A 20534-nucleotide genomic window follows, 5' to 3' on the forward strand; every position below is an offset into this window, starting at 1 on the left:
TCTGTGCCTGGGAGGCGTTGGGTGACAATTCCTGTGATCTCCCTGTTGTCCCTAACGTTCCCACTAGCCCACTGACTGTCAACCTTCTGTCTCCACCTGTCCCTTCACCTGCACCTGTCCCTTCCCCCACCCCTGTCATTCCCTCACCTCCGGTCATTGCCGGACCTTCCGGCAAGATGACCCCCGAGGTCTGGGACAAAGGAAAAGGTAAGGCCACCTCTGTCGACCTGGAGCCGGAAATTGGGGGGAGCAACAAAAGGAAGTCTCCAATGATTTCCGGACACTCCTCCCAACCTCCAAAGTCGGCGATGAAGGCACACAAGTGTGACAACTCCTGAAGTCGAAGCCGTTTGTGGAGTCGGAAGATGATAAAGACCCAATTATTCAGGTATGTGTTCTGGCTTATTTGTGACATGCTCTCAATTTGTTGCAGCCGATTTCGTGTGGAGTGCCGGAGGTCATCCTTCCCCAGCGCTCCACCATTGTTGTAAGGAAGCCCCAGGTGCCTTGGTCACCCAGTTCCCCCAAGAAGCAATCATTTGGGCCTGCTTTGGTAAGTCTGATTCATCCGTTTGGACCTTAAATATATGCTCATGTGTCCACAGCTGACTGCCGGCAGTCGTTCAGACTTGTCCGGACCTCCCATGTATAATTGACACTCATTCCCATTACATTAGAAATCTCCCATCAGTCGTCCGGAGGCTCAGGTAAGTCTTAGAAGTTCTCCAGAAACTCATACGTGTATTAACAATCCATCAGGCAACCTCTGGCAGTCGTCCAGAAGTTGAGGAGCCCTCTGAAGATACTTCCAATGCTTCGGATGGTGATCCGCCGGCCAATACCACATTTGATATCACCATTCCCGGCCCAGTGAGTACTCCAATTAATTCCCCTTCGTCCATCTACTAATGGATACCACAGAACAACCCCTGCCATTATTGTGTCAAGGAGAATTGGCCCTGTGCGACTCGATTGGACAAGAGGACCAGTCTCCCCTGCTTGTCTTGCATCTGCTGCTCCACCAAGAAGATCAAATGCAACCCTGCATCTCTGGGATCCCCACCCAAACGGATCTGAGGGAAGTCTACCACTGGCCGGACGCATTCCAAGGCACCTGCCCCTGCTCCATCCAATGCTCCGTCTCCCTCCCAGTCAAGGGCCCGAACTCATAGTCAATCTTGTGGCCCATGCCGACCTCTGGCCATCCCTGCTGCAACTACACCCCAGGTGCAGTCACGTGGTCGCAGCAAGACCATCACCATCAAGAAGACACCTGCACCTGCACCTGTCCCTGCACCTGTCCCTGCACCTGCGCCAGCTGGTAAGTCACCCCAACCCTTGATGACTGGCTGACCTAATTTTTTACTTAGCAGTCAGGTCTTCCAGCATCACAGTCCCTCGTGCAGCACTCAATGTTCCCATGCCGGATCTCCATTCCATGGCAATCGCAATTCGGGATGGTGCAGCTCGCATCGCGATTCTTGAGGCTCAGGTGCAGGAGCAGGACGCTAAGATTAATACCCTGCAATGCCTCCATGAGAGCCTCCGGCACACGGTGATCGACTAGCACCCTTCATTTTCACTTCCGGACACACCGGCCGATGCATCAATGTTGCTTGATCAAGGAGGTCCCCCCGTCCATGTCACCCCTCCCCTCTGCACTTTCCAACCTCATTGATTTGGACATTTCAGTGATGGAACCCACACCCTTGATGCCTGAGCATGGATCTGCTATGGTAGGTCCCATGGTTGAGCCCACCCAAGTTGAGCCTGAGGAAATCATGAGTTGCCCTACATCACCTGACTGTTGAATGTTGAACCATGACCTGTTGCTGGAATCTACAGTTGCTTGCCCACTATCATATGAAGGACGAAATATGGAAGGTATTGTTATATATATGAAGAGACCGAGTTGACAAGTGAGTGAACTGACCGAGACATATTCATGAAATTACAGTAATAGAAATATAAAATTTAGTAAGATGCTGTGTTGCGAGAAGACTCTGTGGGAACGACTTGGACTTTGAAGTTGACTTGGCAGCAATCTGAGAAGAGGACCTGTTCAACCTCGTGCCACTGTGACTCACCCCATCGCTATCATTGCCTAATCTAACAAAGCTCAGTCTCAAGACAACTGAGATTATTTGGAACCTTGTCCACTTTGTGGAGCCAGAAGCTGGTAATTAATAGTCATCTGATATTACTTGTTGATGTCCTTTTGATGTGTTATCTGGCGTGCGCGTGTTATGTGGTGTACACGTGACATATTTGTATGTTGTCTGAACTCTATTTTGAGCCGCTGTACCCTCATTAGTAATTACTGTTCGGCTCACACCCTAGCACTGCATCCGCAGAGGAGAAGTGTTCTGCTGGTCAGTGCACGTTCCATCATTAAAGTTGAGCTGTGAACTTTTCCATGGATGCAAGTGAACTGAACACGTTCAGTTCCAGAAGTCCTGCCTGCAGTGTTCTGCTGGTCAGTGCACGTTCATTAAAGGAGGGTGCCCTGTTACTGTTCCAATGTAGATCAGTTCCCAGAAGCTTCAAGGTGATGTTCTTTACATCTCCAGTCAGTATACATGAATCCAGACATACTAATTTCCAGGTATTATCCAGGCCATGAATATTATTTTGTCCCGAGCATGAATCCTTCGCACTACCCCATACTAGATCTATCAATGTAGTTATCCATGGACCCAAGCAACTTCTCCCAAAGTATTCCTAAGCCGAGTAAATCTTAGTAAGTCTCTTGTTTGCGGTCTTATCTCACCCCCCTCATCAGATATGTGGTAGCCAGGTTTCCTCGAGGCTTGTTGTTCTCGAGTCGCTGATCCCATTTTGCTCAGTGATCGCAAGCATTCAGTCTCCCTGGACTCTGAAGACGCTGAAGACGGGCTTGAAGAGCTTTGTCAGTGAAATTGACCTACCTGAAAGTGAGTGGCTTAATTTATCTTCAACTTAACATCATCTTAACAATTCAACAGCTGGACCAACCATCTTAATGACAATGAACCTTGTCCTGCCTCAGTATGTACCCTCGGATAAACCTTTTGTAGGTTATCTGAGGATCAAGTGTGCGACACATTTTTTATGGTATCTGTTTACTACAATGTGTACTGACAACTGGTTTTGTTTTTTACAGGCCATTTGTCTCTGCTGTTCAATTCAATGGAGCCGACTTGAGGCGTAGCGACCTTTTCAGAACCTTTAAGTTCCATGGTACCTATTCTTTTACGGACATTTTAGAAGCTAACCATTGTGAATGACTCTATCTGAAGAGCTGGAATGGACTCCAGAGCAAAATCCAAACTCACAAATATTACCCTGATATTCTTGCAGCTCACTGAATCTACGCAATTGCTCCATTTGTACCTCAGGTAAATTCACTTGAGTTCATATTTTATGAGTTTCTGACAAGCCTTGTTTCGTTGATCAGAGATATTGGAGTGACACATCGTTGGTATCATTGTGAGTGCCCAGTGTTCACCATAAATCGTTGTTTTTGATTCACCTTCAAGTATTCTGTGTCATACATAGCTCAAGCCCTCACAGCCATTCAATGGAACCAACTTTCTTATCATGTTGGCCAAAAGCCAGTGGTTTTGACTTGTCTATTTGTTATATCGGCCTATTTGAACTTCCAAAGACCTTCGGGTCTTAATACTGAGGTTCATGCATCATACTCTGATTGAAAGTTTTTCTCGATTGTTTAGTCATGCATTGTGCGGAGCGCTGGATGGCAACAGCAGTTGTGGATGACCGGAAATATGGTCGCCAAGTGGGGTCTCACATGTTTTGTGCACCCCATTCTTACATGCTTTGCTGCATCGATATGGTGAGTCAAATAGAACTTACTTTCACTTAATTTGATTGATGTATACTAGAATACAAACTCGAACTATTGGCAATGGGCTGGTATGTTAGGTAGTTGTTTGATTGTCAAGAGTAGTTGACACCATTGGCAGATGTCTTTAGTCAATTGCTAGTTCTTTGGCCGTTTCGACCTGTCATCCACTATGATCATATGACCCTTCTTCAAGTCAATTGAGCATCTGGGCACACTAGTATGTTATGTACTACATCTTGAGAGCAAAACTCACTTAGGCACAAATTGCAGTTGCACTCCCTATCATATCCACATTAGGCATTGCCCTATAAGTTTCAACATTTAGCGAGTGGGTATATAATGGTCTAAGTAAGTTTTCCAAATCTCCCAGTTCCCTCCATATTCTTTTTCGTTACCTTCACCATTGCTCACTTGTTGCTCTTTATTCTTCACTTCGCACACGTTGACCTCCCTCACATCTACCATGTCTGTGTCAGGGGCTGACAATCAGGTTGGGTTGCAATCCCTCTCACTTCCAGACCTTTCTGGGGTAGTCCCTACCTCTACAGAAGCAAGAGCAAAGCGTCGCATCGCTGCATTGGAAGAGGAGCTGGAAAACATGAGGCAAGAGAGAGGAATCAAGCAGAGGTTTGATACATACCACTTTGCTCGCTCTGTGCTTGTTGCTTACCTATCCTAAAAGAAAGACAACTTACTATGTTGCTCAAGGTAGAGCGATTCGTCGGATGGTTGTGCTCTATACCAGCTTGGAAGACTTGGTTGCCAAGAACAATCACAGATACGAGGAGGGGAGCCCAGAGGATAATACCACAGAGTACGCCATTTGCCTTTCTGTTTTATACTGAATAGCTCATTTCCATTGTTCAGACAAGATCACCTGCAGTGTGGTTACATTGTACTCACGCAGGTTCTGCCATGGCTACATGCAAAACTTGGACAACTTGATATTGATGAATGTCAAGATATGATGAAACAGGTCTGTATTCTCAGTTCCAAAGCTTTCTGCCCTGCATACTGATGACACTAGCTCAAAAGAGGAGCGGATGCGGCCCGTGGAGACGATACATCCACTCTCAAAGACCTCATCGCTTCCTGGGTTAATCAAGACTTTTGACCATCTTCTCTACTGAAGTTGGATGACAAGCAGATGCGCGGCTTTGTACGTGACATTTGTGGGAACTTACTCTGCCCTTCGGAGTGGGACTGGGGTGATAACACATGAGTGTCAGCCTTCATCAGCTATTAGATGACCCTGATGATTTGACAGGGTGAAAGCTGGGATCCGTGACAGAACGGTAGACTACATTGTATTGGAAAACTCGTGGCCACTATTCTTGTACGAGAAATACATGGTCAACTATGGCAACCTCAAGCAAGGCCTCTTCAAGTCCAAGATTCTTGTTCAAGTCAGTCACCTGGGCAATAGTGGTGACCGTACTAATGATTACCGGGTTAGGCTTTCAAAGCTATATTCACATCACCCTCTTCCACAAGAGAGGCTGATGGTGACGGTGATGGAGCTGACATCCTCGAAAACAACAGGCATGCCCAGCGACAATTAAATCAGGCCAAGGTTAAAACTTGTGTGGCCTCCATTATCAACATGAGGAAGGTTACTCCTCGCTCCATCGCCTACGTTGTGTGCCAAGTAAGTAGAGATCGTTACCCACCGTCCAAACCTGACATGCAATACTTTATGGCAGGTTCGTTTTGCGCTGTCCAACATCTCGTCTTGGTGCACCATTGATGGTGACTTCGACTATGAAGGATTCTGGAACAACGTGGTAGACTTTTTTGAAGATGTCCCAGGACCCGTCACACAATGTAGGGTGAACCAACTTCTCGAATGGTGAACCAGGTATATTCTGCCTTGAGGCGTACATAAGAGATATCTGACATTATTATTTAGGAAGGTTTTTGGAAACAACCATCGTCAGGACCTAACACCAGAAGTCATATCTCATATGTGTTAAGACCATGCACAAAGGGTAGGACTGATTCTGAGGGGCTTGGCTTCAGCTCGTGCGCTGTGCCCCTTACCCGAGTATGTGCCCTTAATTTCAGATTGGTGTCCGAAGAAAGTCCGAAGACATCTGAAGGACGTCCAAAGGCGTGGGAAACTTCGGAAGGACTTTCCGGACGGGCGCAAGTAACTTCCGGATGAGTGTGGGAAAGTTCCGGAGGAACTTCCGGAAATTACAATGAGATTTCGTCCTGATATTGATATGTATAATGGCTACTCGGGACTTGTCCTGAGTAGAAGTAAACAGAGGAAAGGCTGCAAGGACAAAGTCCGAAGCAGAATAGGTCTGGAGGACCGCAGGAAAGATCCAGATGAACTTCCGGAAACTACAGAGGATCAGATGAGCAGATGAGCAGAGTATTGGATAAGCAGAGCTCTGGCCTAGGGAGAAACTCCCTAGGCCTGAGATGGATAACAACTAAGTTGGAAGACTACACTTTTGATAAGACTAGATGCTGCCAAACAACCTCAAGTTTGCGGTGTAGAGACTCGTGTGTCTCATGGTTTGATATGACAGCTTTACACTAGGGAGTATACAGCACCAACTCGCAGCATCACTCCGTGTACCATCCACAGTGATTCCTATATGACGCGCAGCTTTCCCGCGCAACGCGCGCCATGCGCGCACCATTCCCGTGCTTCGCGATGTATACGCGCGCGCGCGTTCCCGCGCTTGCGCGCCCTATAGCGCCAGCCATCCAGAAGCATCCATCCACTGTCCACCAAGCTCCCTAGTGCGTATATTTCCATTTCCTTTATTAGCATAGTTCCACCTTTATTTTTATCATGCATTCTCACTCATATATATATTTACATACCTACTCGGTAGCGCTTCGGCTCCGCTTGACCGCGCTTAGGCGCGCTATATAAGCGCCAGCAGTACATACTATTACTTACCTTACTTTTTCCCTTTAACTTACTAGTTATCACCCACTATTTACTTAGCAGTACATAGTAGAACTCCATTTTGTCTACACTTTGCATCTCTCTTTTCTTATATTGCATCATATTATCACTTAAGCTTAGTCTCTCTTATTACCGCTTACGCGCGCGCGCTTTCCCGCGCCTTTGTACCTTGCGCGCACCTGCGCTTTCTCACGCTTCGCGTTGCCGCGCATACCTCTAGATCTTTGCTGTACTCACCTCCCCTTTAGGGTCGAACGCACTTGTCTCCTCAAGCAACGCAGACTAGGTAATGCGCGACCTCACAACATTTTATAGATACAGTTAGGAGCATCCTTGTTCCTCATTGTATTGTAGTTTCTACAACTGGAGCCCACCGCGAGGGGAGCAGTCAGCAAGATCTAGTTTTGCGCATCTTAACACATACAGGTCAATCTCTTTGCATTTTCACAAGCTAACCAGTTTCTAGTCACGCATTCTCGCGCCTTGCGCGCGCGCTTTCCCACCCCTGTGCGCCTTGCAAGCGCACCTTTGCACTTAGCGCAATTCGCACATATAAGGTCAATCTCTTTGCAATTTCAAAAGCTAACCAATTTCTAGTCACGCATTCTCGCGCCTTGCGCGCACGCTTTCCCACCCCTGTGCGCCTTGCGCGCGCACCTTTCACGCACTTCAATGCCCTTCAGAATGCCCATCCGCAGCACAGCAAACGCGCCCAAGTTCGATGGCACTACAGACAACCTTGCCGAGTTTATTGACACCTATGAGCAGCTCGCTGATGATGCAGGACTCCAAGGACTTGACCGCATCAAAGGTATTATCCGCTACCTTGAGCGCGACGATCAAGAACTATGGGGCGGAATGCCTGAGGCGCAAGTAAGCGATTACGATGCCTTCTTAGATGAGGTAAAGGTAATGTATCCTGGATGGGATGGTAAAAGACGCTATGCGCTCGCGGACTTGCGCGCCATCGCACGCGAATACGCTAACAAACCAATGCCCTCTTGCACAGAACTCAGCAATTACCTGCGCGCATTCAGGAAGATTATGCAGCCACTCATGGATGAAGACCGTATTGGAAAGGCCGAACACGACCGCTTATTCATGGAAGGAATCCCTAGCGATGCTCAGGCGCAAATCCGCTTGCGCCTTATGATCAAGTTCCCCGACCACCATCCATACGACCCATACCCATTTATGGATGTCTTTGCAGCTGCGCAGTTCCTACTACCTGCGCGCGCTTTTCCCGTGCCAAGCACACCAGTAAGCGCGCCTGTGGTAGCGCCAAGCACAACAGCGCAAGCTAAAGTGGCTAAGTGCAAAGATCACCATCACGTGAACCATGCAACCCAGGATACGACCATTAGCGCTAATGCGACAGCTGGACTCTTCTACCGCGCACCCTCAGAAGTTGTACTTGACAGAAGGCCACCAGTTCCTATTCACACGCCTCGCGCGCGCGCCCTTCCCGCGCCTTCGCGCGATTCACGCGCACCTCAACCATTAACTGCGCCAGCACACAAAGCCATACCAGAACGCACCACTTTAGATCACGAACTCGAGCGCGCGCTCGCGAAGTGCAACCAGAAGCGCACTGTAGGCGCCTCTTCACCATCATCCTCAGCAGCACCATCTCCTTCACAATCTGCATCATCACCATCACCATCAATCGCGTCAGAAGTCAGGGATGACTCTAAACATCTATTGCACACTAACGCGCCATCGCTCGAATCGCGCGCGCCTATCACTATCACATCGCGCGCGCCTACCGCTATTGAATCACCATTAGTCAGGGATGACTCTAATCATCTATTGCACACTAATGCACCACTAGAAACACACTCGCCTCTCGCTATCGCAACACTTAAGGAAGAAATCTCGCCAATCATGCCATCACCATCACTGCTACCACCGCTCGCATCATCAGAGGTCAGGGATGACCCTAAACATCCATTGCACCTTGGCGCGCCTATAGAGGAGCCTCCTACCGCACCAGAAGCTCAAGTCACACCTCGCATCAACCAGAGTTTGTCTCTGGAAATTCCAGATGTCACTCACAATCACGCACACATCGCGCTTTTTGCTCCTAGTGACTACCGCGCGCCAGTAAAGCATCCATGCATCACGCCATCTAACCACCAAGCAGAGTATGTCTCAGGCGACCCTGGCACGACTCAGGCGCACCATATTGCGCCTGAGGACGCGCAATGCGCGCGCCTAGAGGTATTGTATATTTACCCTCGTCTCATTTCGCGTTTTCTGTCTCTTTCATGTTTAAAGCTCTTAAGGAGCTATATGACGCTTCCAAACACTTTAGGTTCATCTTCGCACCACCCCTTGTTCACGCGCCATGATTACGCGCATCGCGCAATATGCGCGCGCGTTCCCGCGCCTTGCGCATTCATAATTCAAGCAGAGTCTTCGCACTATCGCGTTTCTATCACTTCTCCACTTTTAAATTGCATTTCTTTCATTCAACACAAGGTATATTACAATCAGTCATCCAGGCGCGACTTAGGCGCACGCCTTACACATACATACGCGCCTAACCCCCCTATCATCATCTTTAACTTCGCAATTTCCACATTTATTCGCATTCTTCGCGCTTTTGCTTACCATGTCAATTTCGTTCCTGCGCGCCTTGATGTGCACTATTCTCTTTCGCCCATGCGCCTATTGCGCCTTGATATACCACCTTTACTGCCCATTTGCGCAACATTTGCGCCTAATTTTACACTACATACATCTCTCACTAACGCATTTGCAGATAAATGGCCGTTCCTCGCGTGTTCAGCCAATATAATCAAATTCGCGCGAAATTGCTTCAAGGCGCGCACATCGCGCGCATCCTATCAGCTTGTAGGGCGCCCCTACACCCCTTGCAGCGCCCCCCATTGGCGCGCCTTCAACCTGCAGCGCGTTGTGCAGGAATTCATTCTGCCAGTTACAAGCCCCCCCCCCAAGCACGCCAGCCTCGCTCATTCCAACCCTACCTTGAGTAAAGCGTCAGCTCGCAAGAGACGCGAAGCGCGCTAGTCACGCGCACTCGCACGCGCTCAAGGAGGAGGATCGTGCGCTTCAGTGGCGCACCAAAGAGAAAGATATACCATCGCTGTTCATAGGATATCATTCGTTTTACCCTGGGGTTCGTCCAGCGCTCTTTCATTCTCATTTTTTCTCATTATAACACCGTCCAAAAGACTAATAACACACTGATATATATGCATATAGGAAGCACCTAGAAGAACATAGAAGAAAACAACAAAACAACCTTAGATTGTGCCCGCCTAGCTCAATAGTATATTTTCTCTTCGCACGCATGACGCGGCACCATGCCCTTTTTACCTTAGAACGCGCGCATAGGCGCGCAATATTCCCGCGCCCATGCGCCTCATGTGCGCGCATGTGTGCTTCCCGCGCCTCGCTCATAGGAAGGTGTAGATGTCGACAGCCGCACAAAGAAGACAAGTCGGATAGGACATCCGCAAAGTTTACCATTTTTTCCTTCGCATTTTCACATATAGTTTTACTCACACTGTTCAAACCTTACCACCTAATATTTAGCGCGCCTAGCAGGACTTGGTCTGGATATGGATTGGATCGCTCTTGGACCACGCCACTTCGTATCATACGCACAATACAAAACACGCGACACTCATGCGCTTTCTCGTGCCTTGTGCGCGCGCGCTTTCCCGCGCTTCACGCTGTACATGCGCGTCTCGCTCACGCTTCGCGCACCACATCCATATCACCCTTGCATCATCACCTCACACCCATGGAACACTATTCACACCAGAAGTCACCCTCACAATCCACCATGCTACGCTTCATTCCTGCGCCTTCAGTGCATATGCACGCGCACATTCTCGCGCCTCGCGCGCGCCATGCGCGCAACTTCCCACGCCTTCGCACCTTACGCGCACCTGCGCCTTCCCGCGCTTTGCACCTCGCGCAATAATTCCTGCACTCGCGCATTCATCGCCCAACAACCCAAGCATTGTACATGCATCGCACGCGCATACTATCACTCGACATCCTCACCACACGCGCGCTGAGTGGGGACACTCAGAATTTAAAGTCCCTGGGAGATGTAGAGACTCATGCCTCTCATGGCGTGATATGGCAGTTTCCACTAAGGGAGTATACAGCACCAACTCGCAGCACCACTCTGTGTACTGTCCACAGCAATTCCTATATGAGGCGCAGCTTTCCCGCGCAATGCGCGCCATGCGCGCACCATTCCTGCGCTTCGCAATGTATACGCGCGCGCGCGTTCCCGCGCTTGCGCGCCCTATAGCGCCAGCCATCCAGAAGCATCCATCCACTGTCCACCAAGCCCTCTAGTGCGTATATTTCCATTTCTTTTATTAGCATATCATTCCACCTTTATTTTTATCATGAATTCTCACTTATATATATCTTTACATACCTACTCGGTAGCGCTTCGGCTCCGCATGACCGCGCTATATAAGCGCCAGCAGTACATACTATTACTTACTTACCCTTCACACCTTACTTTTCACCCAACTTTACCTAGTACTTACTACTTAGAAAGTCGCAGTAGAAATCTATTCATTAGCACAACACATCTCACATCCTTTATCTTGCTTATATCTTCACATAAGTTTAGTCTCTCTTATTTCCGCTTACACGCGCGCGCTTTCCCGCGCTTCGCGCTAATACGCGCGCGCGTTCCCGCGCCTTCGTACCTTGCGCGCACCTGCGCTTTCTCGCGCTTCGCTGAAGTGCGTACCTCTAGATCTCCGCTGCACCTGCTTCCCCTTTAGGGTCGAATGCACTTGCCATCTCAAGTATCGCAGACTAGGCAACGCACGACCTACAACTTTTTAGATACAGTCAGGAGCATTTCTTTGTTCCTCTCAGTATTGTTGTTTCTACAGCGGTCTACGACTTTTCTTCTTTCGTGGTAGATAACACGTCGTTCGTGGGAGGTTACCTGCTATACAGCCCAGTGGTGTGATTCTACCTAGAACAGTCGATGTTCCACAAGAGAAATCTAACTTTATCTGACAAGACAGATAATATAGACCTTGCAGAGAAATATCTACCCTTTCCTATGGCTAGATGGAAAATTGGTTGACACAAATAAGTCTCTCTAGTCTTTTTGTTGACTAGACAGATAAGTGATGTGATGTGCACACTGTTGTGCAACTGGTTGCAACTGGATGTAGCAGATATTGCTAGAATTTCCCCCGCCTAAATATGTAAGGACTTGTTGATGGGAAATGGAGAGATTTGTATGACTGTGTGATACAAATCAAAGATGCTGGTTTGGACTCCTCTGAAGTAAAGCACAAAGGATGTATCCAAAATAATAGGATGATAGTGTATAACCAACCGTGTGTTATACAACTACAATAATACAATGGATGTGTACAACTACAAGTTATACGACTTGAAGATATGTATGCAGGAGTCAAAGGAATCTGCAGGCACAGATAAAATGGCTTGACTTGATACTCCTAGTCCTCTGAAATGTATGTCAGATGCACACTAAGCAGTACAGGTACAGTCAAGAAAAGGATAAAATGATCTCAGAGCAAGTCTAGTTACTTGGTCTGCACTTTCTGGCTAACACAAAGAGTGTCAATATCAGGGAAAGTGGAAGAATATGAGGGGGATTTCTCTCAGATATTTGAAAGAAAAATAAATTCTTATATTTTTGGGTGGAGATATACATGAGATGGGAGAAACTGTACAGTACCAAGAAATAAGATTGAAAAGAGAAATGACATCAGAATTGCATCATAAATGACCTCATTGTGGAACAATGTGGAGCATTTGTGGAGCATTTGTGGAGCTAGGCGGAGCAGAACATTCTAGCATCCGATGACATCACTATGACATCATGGGTGACATCAGAGAAACCAACAGAATAGGCCAGAACTATCTGTGGAGCCATATGACATCATACCTTGCAGGTACATTTTATGATGCATCTGAGATGTCAGTGAATCATATAGGTAAAGAGATAAGAAAAACATAGAGAAAATAAGGTAGGAATAATCATAAAAGAAAACAAAGCAAAACACGGGCCTTTTTGATAGGGTTTTTGTAGGCTTTTAACTTTTCTCCTTGGTTATTTGTAGTCAAAGTAAATAAGCCAAATGTTAGGTAATGACCCAAGCTTTTATACACCCATTACTTGGACTATGTCAATATATGATTTCTCCATCATATTTGACTTTTCTTCAAAACACTGTACTTTTTGTGTGATTGGAGCACACAAAGCTATCTGTTGCACTTGAGTCTATACTCAAAGTACATTTTTTTTGTGTAGTCTGAGGACAAAGCTAACAGACTATAGATATGTGGGATCATGTATCATGTATGTGTTCTGCATGATTCCCATATCATGCAGGACAGTGCGACATCTTGAATGACCTTCCGATGCTGATCACTGAATCACATATATTCAAACTAAGAATCTTCTCTGGTAACTGTCATATTAAGTGACATGTATTTTGATGTACTAATACCTTCCGCTGTTCCTGCACCCGCAAAATGCACCAGTTGGATTGAAACTTGCAGAATGCTGTTTTGGTGGGGGACGTGTGACTTTTGTAATTTATAGTGGAAGATTCAGCAGCATGGCAATATTTTGTTCGATTCAACAATCCATAAGCACTAGCTTAGTAAGATTAACCCACGTCCTCACTGTGAAAATCGGACATCACTGGTACTATCGTTGGGCCAGAGTTGCAAAATTGTATAGAGTTGCAAAACGCTTCATAGCTCACGCAACAACACATCTTAAGTCCTCTACTCTTGGATCTAGGATCTTCCAACACAGATTCATAGCATTGTATTTTTTTTATAAAAAAATACCTATGAGGAACATGTACGGCTCCAAATCTATCACTCGAAGTCACCTGTTTCACATAGAATAGTCAGGGGAGGACGAAGTGTCTAACCAAAAAAATTCATTTTTTTCACATACACCTCACCTCATACCTACCCTTACCTTCTGAGAATTTTTCCGATGAGAATAGAGCAGAGTTGTGGTTGTTATTGACGATGCAATCACTGGTGTCAAAGAATGCTCAAACGTGACAGGTTGGAGCGGAGAATCAATTCTGATTGCGGACTCTCTTGCGCTGCAATCATCTAATGCCAATGTTTTACTCTCTCGCATCTCATGCATACCAGTTGCCAGGTCAGGGTTCAGATTCATAGAATCAATGTTGTGACATAGTGTGACATCTATGCCAACCCGCTCATGGGAAATTTTGCAACTCTCTACTATTTCTAACATCTTGCATCAGCATCTGGCAGCATCTTCTAAATACATTTTGTTCTTCTGTCAATTAGAGCTTTCCTATGACACACGTAGCTATAATTCCATGTAATTATTTTGTCTTAATGTGTGGTAGTTATTGAGATATGAAAATGAGGTCCTCATTGAATTTTGCAACTCTGGCCTAACAATAGTAATAGTATCTGGTGTTATATGTTGACTGCCCTCTTGAAAGCGGCATCGGAAGTGCATCATTCACCATATATACTGATGATGAAGGTGATGTTAGCTAGATGCAGGACTCCGCGTGAACGTAATCAGTAACAAGAGTTGCAGCTTTTGTACTGGGTGATTTTTTTTACTCAATTGTCCCATGATGGAAGAACTTCGTGCCAATGGTTAGTGGCGACTTGTGCAGTATCCTGACACTTATAGACCTGTGCTTCACTTTATTGGCTCGAGTTACAGCTTTCCGTCACATGACAATTGAAGTAGAAGACAGTACATTAGACATGGGAGGACTTGGTTGGCTGGCTTGGAAATTCATTGTTCCTATGTAAGGTCAAACATCTCTATGTAACTCTCACCACCACCTTTATGGAGATTGTTGTGATTTTTAACTATATATAGTCAATTATGGTATTATAATATGTCCATCAATTCACTGACATCAGAGAACCGATGAGTCCTTGATATGGTAGCCGTGGGAACTGTAGGAAGACACAATTCTGCTCCTGCTAAAGATGGCTATGTATACTGGGAGAAATTTGAGTTATTGGTACATAGCCATGGATGTCTGAAAATCTAGTTTACCATGGGGAGTTTACGACCTTGTTGCGATATTGCACCATCGTTGCCGGCAAGTTATAATCGTGTAGTTATGTCCTGCGTGTCGAGCAATCTAATACTCCCTTTTTTATGTTTTGAAGTACAAGATTATTCATGACTTTGTCCCGGAAAACACCATTAGCACTCGCCACCTAACCTAGATTCATATGAGCGCTTCTGACATGGTCACGACTTTTCACCATCCCGGCCGGCAAGGTATGGCAGTTCAGTTAGTTCCCATTTGTTGAGCAATCCAATATTCCATCATTTATGTTGTATTTACAAGGCATTATCGTGAGATTCAAATATTGCTTCGATTGCAATGATATCCGAGATCACCCACTTATTCTTTGACTTCTATTTATACCAAATTTGTTCAAGCGTGCGCATATACCGCAAGCCACGGCACCATTTGCTACTGAGGCCCAGTGAACTCTACTTACAAACACTTTGATTTCTTAGAGCTCTTTGTCCCGTAATTTTGGATATGTGTGATGCGCGGCGTCGAGGAACTTAACTCTTTGAACATGTTCAACAGGGCTTTAATCCTCATCTCCCTACTCAAACCTATGTATGTTCTCAAAACATACCTCCGATTGACGGCTATCCAAGCCTCATGTCCGCTTGATCACAGTTAAATCTATCTATAAATGTCTCCCATCATAATCACCGTCAGCCAAGCTCTCAACTAACTGGCTCTACACATCATCCTCCCAATCATCCGGTATCACCTCTTCCTCTCCACCCATCTCCAGACTAGCTGCCTCTTTCGCGCGTTGCACAGAGGACGACACCCACGCTCCACCACTCGGTTTCAAATTCAACGTAGCAGTTCCAACTTGAGGCCTTCCCGAGCTCGAGGACGCACCAGGTGCAGGTGAAGAACTCCCAGACCCAGACCCAGGGCGTGTGACAACTGCTGTCCACCTCCCGCCTGCTTCTGCGACCTTTGGTTGGGGTTTGGCCCATACTCCACTTCCGCTCGTCACGCTCGATATAGGCTTCGGAGCTCGTAAATCAGCGAGTTTGCCTAGGACTGCGGGCGATGGCATTGGTGATGGGAGCGACAAAGATAGGAGTGGCGTCGGGATGCGCGTGTCAACGCGCCGGATAAGCTGTACGCTTCGGTGAGGTTCTTGATCGATCATCTGTGTATCCATGCGGAAGACAGATGCGAGCTGCGCGCAGTTGATATATCAGCATCACAAAAAAACAATGTTTCAAAAACTGGAAGAAATAAAAGGAACTCATGTCATGCACGACTTTACCTCTTTCAGGAGGCATGTGCGGCAGGACTGAAACCTTTGTTCATACTGCTTCTGCAAATGCGGAGCGGCCTGGACAGCCTATAGTGTTCGAGGGATTGATCAAGATGCTGATGACTGATCTGTAGCACGTTGGGATCTATGGGTTGGTATCGATGATATCAGGGATTGATGGAAATCGTGTATTACGGTTCGCTGTATTGGGTGTAGTTGAGACGCTCACAGGTGTTTACAAACACAAGGCGCCTTGATTTTTGAAGACAAGCTCATGTCGCGCCCAAAGTCGTACTTGTCTGAAGTTCTTGCGCATGTCACCACGAAGGTAGTCATCAAAGCTCCACCGAGTAAGTTGGAAAACATGAAGATATCCTGCTGAGTTGAAGTTCTACCGAACGCGACACAGCATGCGCCAAAACATATTGGACGAATCGAGAACTGGCAAGGGTCCAGCGTGATCTTCATGCCTGAGATGTTCTTGTTCTCATTGCGCAGCGACAATCAAATGCACGGCCACAGTAATGTCGACAGTATATCCGAAATCAAATCGACGGCTTGCAGATCCCACACCCCAACAGCCACGAGAAAACATTGATATCAAACATATCGACCAGAACAAACACAGCAGACTCCTTCAACTTCTATAATCACCATTGATGCGTACATACTCCTGCGATCACGAATCAGCGCCTGTGTCTAGAGGGAAAACACACAGAACCTACATAGCTGAAGTCACAGGTCCAATATTGGGCGCTCTCACTGCCCAGGCCGAGATCCACCTTGATTTCAAAATCTTCTTGGCTTAAGATCTCCTTCGCGCGCACCTCATCCACTAGCTCGGGCTCGCCGCGCACTAAAACTGGAAGTGGAGTGGTACTGTCTGCCGGAACAAAGGTGACGTTCACGCGGTAGGGGTTGATGGGTGTGGACAAAGGAACAGAGCCAGTTGCTGCAAGGATACGGCCCCAACTGAAGTAAGTTTTGTCTAAATCAGTGGCAACTCACGATCAATGGGTGAACTGACGTACTTTGCATCCTCACCATACAATGCGGTCTTCACCAGTGCTGATGTGCTTATCTTCGATGCGACACGATGCGCATCGGTAAATGTCGGTGCTCCCTGCACAGATTAGGCTAATGGAACAGATGGATAACCTTAGGACGACCGACCTCTACAGACACCGTAACAAATTTGGTTGCGCCTTCACCATCACGAACCACAAGCTGAGCTAGCTCAGCGGCGAAGGACGTAAGTTCCTTACGGAAGGCTGGGAACAGAGGATCGTGCTCCTCAATCTCCTTAGTCTCTCCAGCAGCAGCTCCGTTGGCGAGAACAACGATCGTATCATTCGTGGACATTTCTCCATCCACACTGATAGAGTTGAAGGAACGCTCGACTGCATACGTGAGTGCAGACTGTAGGGCTTGCGGAGAAACTGCAGCATCCGTCAAGATACAACCCAGTAACGTAGCATGAAGTTGGCTGGGGTTAGCGGGGGGACCCATGTTAGGATGTATCATGCCAGCGCCCTTGTCCATCCCAGCCATACGGAATGTCTGTCCGCCCAGGCTGAAAGTCCGAGCACGGAGTTTGGGGAACGTATCAGTGCTCATGAAGGCTTTTGCCGCACGCTCCCAAGCTGCGAAATCTGAGCCAAGACTCGAAGGTACAAGAGACGAAATGCCGGAGAGAATCTTGGAAATGGGAAGATTTTGGCCAATCACACCTGTCGACATTACGACTGTATCGTGGCTATCTTTGTTAGACTCTGACTGGGTTCGTTTGGGGAGAAGGGCATCGGTGGCCTTGACCATGGCCCAAGCATCTTCCAGACCTTGTTTGCCGGTCACTGCGTTGGCACATCCACTGTTAGTCACGATTGCACGGACATGGCCAGCACTTTTTTCAAGTACATCCTGGCTGACGAGCACCGGGGCAGCAAGGAATGCGTTACGAGTGAAGCATGCCGCTGCGGAAGTAGGTTTTAAAGAGGTCGAAAGTATAACTGTTAGATCAACGACAGATGGATTATTTTTCACGCCGCAATGTACACCAGTCAGGCTATAGCCAAGTGGAAAGGAAGTATCTGGAATTTGGACATGATGACGTGCTTTGGAAGGTGCAGGTTTGGCTACGAAAGTTGGAGACGAGGATGTAGAAGAGAAGCGCTGTCAAACTGAAGGGCCAACTGTGAGAAAGTGCATCAGATTCATGAGAAATACCATCACTCACTCTGCAAACGTCTTCTCCACTAGCCCCACATACTTACTGTTCGCTCTCGTGAAAGTCACTAGGTCATCATTGTAAGTGACCTTGGCCTGTAAACCCTCGCGCTTCTCGGGACTGATGCCAAGAGCGTCTGCAAGTCGCGCATTGCGTTTCTTGATTGCGCATTCACCAGTGCATTTGAGCTGAGCGGTTGAATTTCCTTGGGGGCATGGGATAGAGGAGCGGAGGAGGCCGCAGGGACAAGTGAGAGTGATGAGCGCGAGACAGGCCTCAGTTTCAGGGCATGCTGCTGGGGCGTGGCATAGTTGGGTGCACGGCAAGCTAGATTAAAGGAGAAATTTATATCAGTTGAAGTGGGGAGAATAGAAGAACTAACCATGATTTGCGAGACTTGCCACATACAGCAGCACACGTTCCACAGTCGTCTGCATGGCACAAGCGTTCGCAATGATGGAAACCGCATGTTAGCAATCTGTGAAGCAATAGTGAAGTTAATCGATATGATCACTGTCAGACAAACACAAAACTCACTTTCCGCATACCGTACCACAACTCACCCGCTCCTGCGCACACCTGACATTATCCACCATCTTCTTTCCGCACGCACACTGTTTGCTGGTGAGGAAAGGACACGGTGGGCAAGGAGATGCTTCCACTGGTTCGCTTGGATCCGCACCAGCAATGATGATGCCCTCATGACACGCATGAGGGACGCGCAAATGGCCACGTGGAGGTGAAGGCCTTGCGCACGGATAACTGCAAGTCATCGTCGTACCAGATGGAATTGGAGGCTCCAAAGCTGTCCGGTCACACGGACATATAAGCTATTCGAACGTCAGGTCAAAACACAACGATGATCAATAAAAAAGACAGCTTACATCTTCATAAACACTCTGCAGACACACCCCACACGCGCCTCGACGATTTCAGCCACGACACATGGCTTGCACTCACCGGGGTGGCAAACCTGAGCACATGTATGCTGAGGATTCCCACAACAAGGGTTTACTACAAATGACGCCACAGGAAATGCCAGTGGTGGCATTTGGAGATGCCAGGGAAGAGCAACGAGCCGTTGAGACTTGGCATCCACACCAACAGCCCTTCCGGACGGTAACAGCGCACGGTGGACAGGGAAGAGGACAGCCGTGGCCACAAGCAGAAATACGTACGCGGGAGCAAGGATGTGCACAGCTATGTGGGGTGACAAGGCGAGAGGGTATGGATCTGTGATGCGATGACAAAAGCACCTGATGATAAAATGTAAGTACACGATACAGATAGATAAGTAGCACTTGCCGATAGCTGGATGGTACAGATTCACGTTTGGCTTGACAACCGCGACATCTCCATTCGCCGGTACGTTCCTCGCCACGGGCACGCCATGCATCTTGAAGGTCTTTGACGCTTTTGGAAGCCCAAGCCCGAATGCACTTCAGGTGAAATGTAGTCCAACAGCATTGGAGGTTTTCGAAGAGATCTGAAGAAGAGCAGGACCAGGTAGGCTGTTCTGGACGAATGGGGTTGAAGCAAATTGGGCAGTCAGGATAAGGATGGGTGCTGAGGGCATGAGTAGTAAGGGTCGAAGAGACTGCATTGCATCCTTTGCATGTTGGTTAAAATAAATATAGATATAGATACGCGTTCTCTAATAAAATTTCTGGGGACGCAGAACAAACATCGATCGGACTTCAAAATTTATCACGGCAAATCGGCAAATCGAACCGTAACCTATCGTCCACCATATCTTGGAGGCTTTCTTGAGCAGCAAAGAAGCTTTCTGTGAGAGATGGGCTTCAACTTCAGGTTTTGAGTCACCAGTCAATAGTATCGGTTCAGAAAGTGACGGATTGAATTTGGAACGCCGGGATGGACGCTTCGACTGCGGTTGGAGTTGAGAATCAGTGACATTGGGTTCATTCATAGTGGTGGCCCCCTGGGGACGTCTGGGAGAGCGATTCTTCCTTGACCGTGCATTTCCATCACCTGTTTCACTTGAAACAGAGCTAGAGTCAGTTGTGGTCTGGGAAGCACCAGGTGGTCTACGCCAATTTGAGCTTCCCTGCTCGTGATCATGAGATCGGCTCTGATCAAAGTTTCGGCGAGGCTTCCTGCTGCCTGTACCATCTGTCTCCGGAGCAACTACGACAATCGAACTGGCTGCATTCGCTGAAGGAATGTGA

At 47.5% G+C, this 20534-nt stretch overlaps 2 protein-coding genes across 2 annotated transcripts; one reads left to right on the forward strand and one right to left on the reverse strand.

Moving 5' to 3' along the window:
• The first annotated feature begins 4117 nt into the window (after positions 1-4117).
• F5891DRAFT_1034487 (uncharacterized protein) lies at positions 4118-5815 on the forward strand. The gene is made up of 8 exons (XM_041361756.1): positions 4118-4474; positions 4530-4661; positions 4715-4823; positions 4875-4943; positions 4980-5044; positions 5115-5253; positions 5304-5495; positions 5551-5815. Exons 1-8 carry the CDS (start codon positions 4311-4313, stop codon positions 5698-5700), a joined length of 1020 nt encoding a protein of 339 aa, XP_041225743.1. The 5' UTR covers positions 4118-4310; the 3' UTR covers positions 5701-5815.
• A 10912-nt stretch (positions 5816-16727) lies between these two features.
• Positions 16728-18293, reverse strand: F5891DRAFT_1227785 (arginine biosynthesis bifunctional protein ARG7; the record flags this gene model as incomplete). The annotated part of the gene is made up of 4 exons (XM_041369528.1): positions 16728-16791; positions 16844-17090; positions 17150-17241; positions 17292-18293. Coding segments are annotated over 4 exons (1377 nt in total), but the record flags the coding sequence as incomplete, so codon positions are not given.
• Positions 18294-20534: the final 2241 nt, after the last annotated feature.

Source organism: Suillus fuscotomentosus, assembly GCF_016647785.1.
Source record: "Suillus fuscotomentosus strain FC203 chromosome Unknown F5891scaffold_28, whole genome shotgun sequence".
Classification (NCBI taxonomy): Eukaryota; Fungi; Basidiomycota; class Agaricomycetes; order Boletales; family Suillaceae; genus Suillus; species Suillus fuscotomentosus.